The sequence below is a fragment of the Dictyostelium purpureum genome (genome assembly GCF_000190715.1).
Source record: "Dictyostelium purpureum unplaced genomic scaffold DICPUscaffold_554, whole genome shotgun sequence".
In the NCBI taxonomy this organism is placed as follows: domain Eukaryota; phylum Evosea; class Eumycetozoa; order Dictyosteliales; family Dictyosteliaceae; genus Dictyostelium; species Dictyostelium purpureum.
Genome location: NW_003519888.1, coordinates 1 through 9,235, shown reverse-complemented (window position 1 = coordinate 9,235; position 9,235 = coordinate 1). Strand labels below are relative to the sequence as shown.

Sequence of the window (9,235 nt, the reverse complement as noted above, 5' to 3'; positions counted from 1 at the left end):
AGTGTAAGAGATAGTATTTTATTAAATAAAATTTTTAGAAGTAGTAATAATTAGTTATGTGAATAGGTTTATAAAATTATAAATAGGTGTTTGGTAGGTTGATAGGATTTAGCAATTGCATTTAGATCAATATCTTAATTGAATAATTTAGTGCATACCCATATCCAAAGTCTTTTTATTTTTTTTTTTTTAAAGTGAAGATTTTTTAAAGAAAATGTTTTAAATCAAAATTTTACAGCAAAACGTAATGGAAAATTGAAAGAATGTTACTATAAGTGTAATCCAAGGTTTTTCAAATGAGTGAATTGATTTAATTGCTGTTAGGAATTCTTTTTTTTTTTTTTTTTTTTAAAAAAAATCCTACTTAATGATATAATTTATATTAGTGTAAGATACGGTATTTTATTAAATAAAATTTTTAAATGGTATGTTTGAGGATTTGTATTGTTAATTTTTTTTTTTTTTTTTTTTTTTTTTTAATAATAATAAATATTATTAGTGTAAGCGACAGTGTTTATTTATATTAAAATATAAGAAGAAGTAGGGTTGGGGTAAGGTGAAATAATCTATCTAGTTTAAGAAGTAGTGAGGGTTGGGGTAAGGTTGAATCAACCTATCACCTCGAACCACTTTTTTTTTTTTTATATGTAATTTTTTATTTTTTTTCATATAAAAAAAAAAAAGTGGTTCGAGGTGATCTAGTTTAAGAAGTTTTTTTCTTATATTTTTGTTCAATAGTAGGTGATTTCGGACTACCTGATTTGGTACGTAGTGGATATTTGGCTAACATTTCGAGTACGGTTACTTTTTGTAGTGGTATTCGTCGGTTTTAAATTAATCAGTAAAATAAAACAGAGTTGTTTAGAGATTAATATAAAATATTTTAATCACTGGGAAGATTTTTACAATGTTTAAAAAACATATGCCTCAAGCCGGGATCGAACCAGCGACCTTAAGAACTTCAGTCTCACGCTCGTACCAACTGAGCTATTAAGGCTTATGAAATTTTAGTTAAGATTTTTTTATACAGCGCAAAAAAAAACTTTTTTAAATTTTTTTTCAAATTTTTAAACATTTAATTTAAAAAAAATAAACCCCAATGATGTTTGAGTTTTTGTATGTATACAATATTTATTTATATTTTATTTAAACAATTTCTAATAATGGTTCGTATTTTTTACTGTTTCCTTGGCCATTTATTTTGAAAGTAGGTAAGAAAAATGTAAGCCAACTGCTACTCGAAATATAATAGATTAATTAGTAAACTATAAAATAATAAATGAAAAGTATTATTGTTTCTTACAATGTATTGATTTTAAAAAACTCTTTAAAGTTATTTTCGAAGCCTAAATCATAAGGGTTTGTATAGGTTTCACCTCTTGCTTTTGCTTTCCTTTGTTGAGCTCTGTTATGTAAAAATTCAATTGTAGTTTGATTTGTTAAAACTAAATAAAGTTGCCAAAACATTAAACCACCTAGAGCCACACTAATTGTCAAAGTTATTACAAATGACATTAAAATTGAAAATGGTATGTACCCACCTCCAAATACATGTGGAAATGATAAAACACATACATAAATGCATGAAACCCATAAATAAAATAAAAACAACATAAAAAACCTATGATTATTTTGACCTATATAATGTAGAACCTGTTAAAATCATATTATAGTATTTAAAAACCTTTTTTTTAACATACCAACACAGTTATTTAGCCATGGGCAATGGTGATCCATTTTTGAAACACAATTATTACAAATTGAACAATGATGACTTCTTTCTTCTTTTGGTAATCTACAATATATACAAAATTTTTTAGTTTCAGATCTTTTAATAGTTTTAATTTGATTAAACTCTTCAATTTTTTCTGGGGTATAATCTGCTAACTAAAAAAAAAAATGAATTAATACCATTACTCTTTTAAACTAGATAGTAGATATCTATTCTATTATTATTATAATATTACTATTATTATTATTATTATTATTATTATTATTATTATTATTATTATTATTATTATTATTAATATTAATATTAATATTATTATTACTATCATTATCGTCATTACTATTACTATTACTATTACTATTACTATTACTATTACTATAACTATAACTATAACTATTACTATTACTATAGCTATAACTATCTATAACAATAATTAAAACCATAACTATTAACATTATAAAAATATTCTACTATATTAAGTTTTTCTGTCTGTTTATTTATTTACTCTTGGAGGATGACCAGGTGAAGTAACTATTGCCATTATATAATTGAAAAATATATTGAATAATAAAAAGAATGATATTGAATAATGAAATAAACTGTATAAAAATGAAAATAGAAAAGAACTATTATTACTATTTGTTGAATCTATTGAAGTTGAACTAAAATTTTCATGGTTATTTGGTGTTAGTGATGTTGGTTTGATTAATAAAGGTAATAAAACTGTAAAATGCACAAATGTTATACCAGATATTAAAAATATCGCTATAACAACAAATGTAGGTCCTATTAACTTAATAAATAACGAAAGAATCCTTTCCAACCTATCCATTTTTATTTCTTCCTAAAAAAAGATTTATATATAAAATTAATTTATAATGTCTTTTTTTTATATTACATATATAAATTTAAACAAAAATTAATAAAAAACAACAAATAAAAAGGAAAAAAAAAAAAAAAGATTTATTATTATTATTAAATTTTTAATAAGTTTTAAAATTAAATTATCATTTTTTTTAAAATTTTTAAAAAAAATTAAAATTTTTAAAAAAAAAAAAAAATTAAAAAATAATAAAAAAAATAGTTATAATAACGTTTGGGGAAAACAAAAAAAATTTTCTTTTTTTTTCTTTTTTTTTTTTTTTAAAAAAAATTAGTTTGTTTACTTTATTTTTTTTTTTTTTTATTTTTTTTTCATTAGCAAAATACAATTTTGGTAAATATTTATTTTATAATTATTTAATTATTATTTTTATTGTTTATTTAAATGATGAAATTTTTTATTATTTTGCTGAGCCTAAAATGATAATTTTCACACTTATAGAATCTGATTTAATAACAATAAAAAAAAAATAAAATAAAAAAATTATCGGGTTTTTAAAATCAATACTAATATTTTTTTTTATTTTCTTTTTAAATATAGATTAAAAAAACGATTATTAAAAAAAATAAATAAATTAATCAAATATATAATTTGATTTTATTATATAAATACTTTATAGTTTTTAATTTTATTTTTATGTTTTATTATTCATTTTTAGTTTTTAGTTTTCTCGTTTTTTTTTTTTCTTTTTTTTTATTTTACTCGAATTTCGTATTTTTTTTTTTTTTTGCAATAGTTAAAGGTTAGTTTACAAACAAAATAAGTTTATTATATCAATATTTTTATTTACATTGAACATTAAAAAAAATAGTTAAATGATTTTTATAAAAAATTATTTATATTAATAATATTATTTTTTATTATTTTTTATCGTTTATTGGTTATTTTTTTTTTTTTTTTTATAAAACATAATATTTCATTATTGAAATTACCAAGCACCACCATCAAAACCAATAAAGCCAGCAAGTAAAAATATTGGATAATAGGATTTCTTTTCGATTTTGCTGCACCAATTCCAAGCAGAGGTTAATCTACCATCTATACAAGAGCCAGCATCAAAGAAATTATCGGCACCACTACCATCGAAAGCATGCTTGAAGAAATCGGATAAAATTAATTTTGTTAGATTTTCTGGACCACCAAATGAGTTGTCGATATATTTGAGAATATTTGGATCTTTAATTTTTGGAATAAATTCGATGGTGATAACTATTGGATTTAAGATACGAGAGATTTGAGTATATTTATCGATGAACATTAAAGAGTTTGGTACATTGTGATCACCTAAATGAATAACAGATGAACCAACCCAATCATCACCTACTTTTCTTTGAGTTTCACGGAGGATACTTGACATGAGTCTACCAACATTTGGACATTGCTGAATACGATTAAGACCTTGACCAGTGTTTGATAAATGATAGCCATTACCAGAGAGTAAATCCATTTCAGCGAAATACCAAAGTTTGAACATGTCGTGGAGAATAAGCTCCCAAAGTTTTAATGATTGATATACATAATTGAATTGTTTACGATGACTATGAGAGAGACGGGCACCACCTTGGCCATGCTCTAAAGTAAGACTATAACCTTTTTCAAATTTATCTTTGTCAAAGTATTCTTTTAAGAGTCTCTTCATTTTTTTAACGCTGTCACGATTTTCACGGAGAAAAGTGTGATTATCACAAATTGAATAAATACAGGTTTCGATATCTTCGGATCTTAATTGTGATGAGGCATATCTTTTGGAAAGATATTTAATTGCTGATTCTTTATTTTTAATTTCCTGTTGGATTTGATTACGAGTTTTACCATCAGCTAAAACTTCACGAGTTGCAATGTTTAATCTTGGATCTTCTAAAAGTTTTAATCCATCGTTCTCTTCTAAAAATGAATAAACAGTTTTTAATTTTTTGATCATATTGAGGCCATTTAAATTTCTTTTAATTTCGCCCAATGATGCATCTTGAAGTAAATGTACCATTTTACCATACTCTGCTCTCATTTTGGCTGGATTCATAATTTTGTGTCTTCTACCTATTTCAAATACATTTTGGAAAAATGGTTCGTTTTCATAAAAATCTTTATTTTCAACTAATTGTTGACCTTTTTTAAAATCACTATTAAAAAAAAAAATTAAAATTAGTAAATAAATAATTTTTCTTTTTAAAAATATAAATAATTACCTAGCAACTAATAAACCTGATAAAATTGCACAGATATTTCTTAATTGTTCATTAATTCTCTTAGATTTTTGTCCACCTGTATGGATAATATCAATCTTATCGGTATATTCTGAAACATGAAGAGCAGCTTCCAATAAACGGAGATCTGAACGTTCACGAAGAGTTAGACGAATTGGAATATATTTTGATCTTTCTAAGAACCAACTTTTATCTAATTGTGAAGCACCGTTATGTAAATTTTCATTTTTATGAATAAATGGTTTGTCATCATCATCTTCTTCTTCTTCTTCTTCCTCTTCATCTTTATGATTAATTTTATTATTGTTAATATTATTATTGTTTATATGATTATTAAATAGGCCATGTGATTGAATATTAGTATGTAAAGCTGGTAAAGCGTTATTGAATAAATTGTTACCTCTATACATACTATTGTTTAATGTGCTGGTTGTTTTTGATTCGAAATCTGTTGTGGTAGATGTAGTCGAGGTGATTGTTGGTTCTTGGATTTGTTGTTCAATATTTTCACTATCAGATGGTAATCTTCTATTTCTTTTATCTAAATCGTCGTATTTAAAAAGGTTTAATGTCTTTATATCTCGGAATTCATGTGATCTACGCGATCCACCTCTATGAATTTGCTAAATTTATAAGTTGAGTTATTAATAAATTCTTGAATTTTCTAAACAATATCTATCTTTCTTTATTCCTCCTCTATAAAATTTAAATACATACAAATGGACAAACATCGCAAAAATCATCATTACATGTTATACAATGAATTGTAGATGGTTGATCTTTACATTCACAGCACATACCTTCTGGAACCCTTTCTAATTCATTATCATATTTTGGACTCATTGGTACATCTTCTTCATCAATATCATTAAAATCTTCCCCCTCTAAAACTTTTTTTAATTTATTTGCTTGTTCTGGATTCATTTCTTTAATAATAGTATAAAAAAAAGAATATAAATTGTGTGTTAATTATTTTTTCTATAGCAATAGTTTTTTTTTTTTTTTTAATAAATAATAATATATAATAATATTTACCTTGATCTCTTCTTTTTTTCTTGTTTGAAGCCACCTTTGGTTTGGGTCCTGAAGTATTAATGCTTCCTGAAGAATTAAAGTAGGTTATGATTTTATTTAAATAGTTTGAAATGATTACTATTATAAATATTAGGTTAATTAATAAACCTAATATTAAATTGCTATCTGTTGCTGAATTTATATTTAAAAAAAAAATTTTAAAATTTTTTTAAAATAAAAATAAAAAAAAAAAAAAAAAAAAATAATTTTAATATATAAAATTTTATTAAAATATATAAAAAAAAAAGAAAAAGAAATAATTTCAAAAAAAAAAATTTTTTAAAAAATTAATAAAAAAAAAAAAAAAAAAATTGGAAAAAAAACGAAAAAAAAAAAAAATTAATAAATATTTTTATCCTTTTTTTATATATCCTTTTTTTTTTTTTATTTATAGTATTTGATATTAAATCAGATTATTATTTTTTTATTTATTTAGAAATCAAATTTATTTTTAACCTCGAAAGAAATAGAATAAATAAAAATATAGATAAAAATAAAAATAAAATTAATTTAATAAAAAAATAAAAAAAATAAAAAAAAATAAAAAAAATAAAAATAATAAAAATAATAAAAAAAATATAAAAAAATATAAAAAAGAAATAATAATAAATAAAAAAATAATTTAAAAAAGAAATAATAAATAAAAAAAATATAAAAAAGAAATAATAAATAAAAAAATAATTTAAATAATTTTTATTTTTTTTTCTTTATTTAATGATTAATTCTATTTATAGAATTTGATAAATATTGGTCAGATTGCATTTCCACAATTCTTGAAACTGCTCTGCTAAACATAAATCTTTCTTCTTCACCATTGAATCTTGATAGTTGTTCTGGAGTTAAGGTGAGATCGTCAGCTAATTGTCTAACTTCAGAATTACTATTATCACCACCCTCGCTCATAAATAATTGACCGGGTGTGGATTGGGCAGTACAAATTAGTTTTACTTTATGTTCGTAAAGGACATCAATTAAGATGATGAAACGACGAGCTTGATTTTTTGTGGATTCGTTCATCATTGGGATGTTTTCTAAAAAGATGGTGTGGAAATTTTTTGCAATTTCAATATAGTCGTCGGCTCCCATGGCAGTGTCGCATAATTCTTTAAAATCGAAAATTGCACAACTATTGGCACTTCTTGGTATATGAACTTTTCTTCCAGTTGAAAGGGTTATTTGGGTCGATTCTAATGGATCACCTTTAGTAAGCTGCTTGAATAAATGGGTGAATTGTTGGACATCCTCTTGTTTATTTGATAAATAATATACTCTTTTTGTACGTGTACCAGTTAATCTATAGTCTACCCCACTATTTAAATTGTGAACAATGCATTTTCCTTCAAGGAAGTGAATAAATGGAACAAATAATTGACGATTTAAACCATTTTTATAAAGATCGCTTGGTGCTCTATTGGATGTAGTTACTAAAATTGCACCCATATCAAACATATTGCTAAATAAACGTTTTAATATCATTGCGTCTGAAACATCTGTAACTTGAAATTCGTCAAAACATAACAACCAAGATTCCTTTACTAGTTCACGTGAGAGTGGTGGTATTGGATCGTCTTCATCTGGTTTCTTTGTTTGTCTCCATTTATGAATTCTCTTGTGCACATCCAACATGAAATGATGGAAATGAATTCTTTTCTTTTTTTCGATATCTATTGAGTTGTAAAATAAGTCCATTAAAAATGATTTTCCGCACCCTACATCCCCATATAAATAAATTCCTTTAATAAATGATTCGCTTTCATTTAGTTTAGTAATAGATTTGTTTTGATGGTCATTCGATGCTGGAGAGTTGAAAAAACTTAAAAACTTTGAGAATGAAATCTCTGTATTATTTTGATTACCTCCAAATTCTTGATTTTTAAAAAAATCTTTGTGTTTTAATTGGTTATATAGGTTTTGCAATATTTTAACTGTTGATATTTGATATGGATCGACTTTAATCTTTTTATCTTTAACTAATTGATTATAAATATATAATGGGCCTTCTTTTGGTTCATTTTCGATTTTTTTAATTATATTATCGATTTCAATGTTGCCAACTGATGTAAATGTAAAATTTGGTTTGGTGCAATAATTATTAATTTTAATTTTATTATTATAATTAAAATTATTATTTTCGTGATTATTTAATATATTTTTTTTATTATTACTATTTATTATTGATCTTTTGTTATTAAAATTAAATAAAATATCTTTAATTATTTTCTGATTGTTACTATTGTTTTTATATTTAATTATTTTAAACATTTTATTATTATTATTATTATTATTATTGTGATAAAATAATATCTGGGTTTTTTCAAATAAATACAAGTAACTTTTTATTATAATTTATTTTTGTTATTATAGTATAGGTAATTTAAATTAAATGATAAAATTAATTGTTTGTGTATAGTTTTTAAATGAAAGCATAAACGCCAAAAAAAAAAAAAAAATAAAAAAAAAATGAAAAATCTTTTTTTTTTTTTTTTTTAAATTTTATTTATTAAATAATATTATAATCTTTATTGTTATAAAAGTTATGAATTTTTTTTTATTTTATAATAAAAAAAAATTTATTTTTTATTTTTTATTTTTCATTATTAAAAATTTATTTTTTATTTTTTATTTTATTAAAACTTTAAAGTCTTATTTTGATTAAAATACTAATTTAATTAATGGGAACTGATCATTGTTAATTTTTATTTATTTTGTGGTTGTGTTTTTTTTTTTTTTTTTGTATGAATTTAATGATCTGATCTACATTAGTACATTTATCGAAATTTGTAAAATAATTATTATTTGAATTTAATTTAATTTTTATTATTAAGAAATTAAATTTAAATATCTTATTGTTTTATATTAACAATGGTTTTTAAAAAAAATAAATTATTTTTTTTTATTTATTTTTCCCCATACATTCTTTTGAAAAGCAATCATATCCTTTTATATAAAAACATAAAAGATATTTTTTTTTTTTTTATTTTAATAAATTTTTTTTTTTTTTTAATTTTAATTAATTTTGATTTTAAATTTTTTTTATTTTATTAACCATGTTATTTGACTTTCAAAAGAAATTGTTGATTATTTCAAATTAAATATTTATTAAAAAGAAACTCATTGAAATATTAGGTAAGTTTTTTCCTTATTATTTATCTAATTATCAAAAATAATCGAAATTCAATAACCTAAAAAAAATCTTTAATTAAAAAAAATTTTAAAAAAAGCTTTATTTGGTAATGTGTGTTATTGAAAGAGAATTGGTATTATGTTTTTTTTTTTTTTTTAATGTGCATAATTTTTATTTGTGTTTTTTTTATTATAATTTTAAAAATAGAAATAAAATAAAAT

The 9,235-nt window shown here is 21.8% G+C and overlaps 3 protein-coding genes across 3 annotated transcripts; all 3 read right to left on the bottom strand.

Annotated features, from left to right (window-relative positions):
* Positions 1–1,146: 1,146 nt before the first annotated feature.
* On the bottom strand, positions 1,147–2,561 carry DICPUDRAFT_99951 (uncharacterized protein; the record flags this gene model as incomplete). Its single annotated transcript, XM_003294360.1, has 4 exons — positions 1,147–1,237; positions 1,304–1,637; positions 1,701–1,887; positions 2,235–2,561. 4 exons carry the CDS (start codon positions 2,559–2,561, stop codon positions 1,147–1,149), a joined length of 939 nt encoding a protein of 312 aa, XP_003294408.1.
* Positions 2,562–3,446: 885 nt separating this feature from the next.
* On the bottom strand, positions 3,447–5,740 carry DICPUDRAFT_59022 (uncharacterized protein; the record flags this gene model as incomplete). Its single annotated transcript, XM_003294359.1, has 3 exons — positions 3,447–4,732; positions 4,799–5,439; positions 5,534–5,740. The coding sequence occupies 3 exons, from the start codon at positions 5,738–5,740 to the stop codon at positions 3,541–3,543; spliced, it is 2,040 nt and encodes a 679-aa protein (XP_003294407.1). The 3' UTR covers positions 3,447–3,540.
* Positions 5,741–6,601: 861 nt separating this feature from the next.
* Positions 6,602–8,152, bottom strand: DICPUDRAFT_84882 (uncharacterized protein; the record flags this gene model as incomplete). Its single annotated transcript, XM_003294358.1, has 1 exon — positions 6,602–8,152. One exon carries the CDS (start codon positions 8,150–8,152, stop codon positions 6,602–6,604), a length of 1,551 nt encoding a protein of 516 aa, XP_003294406.1.
* Between the last annotated feature and the right edge of the window lie 1,083 nt (positions 8,153–9,235).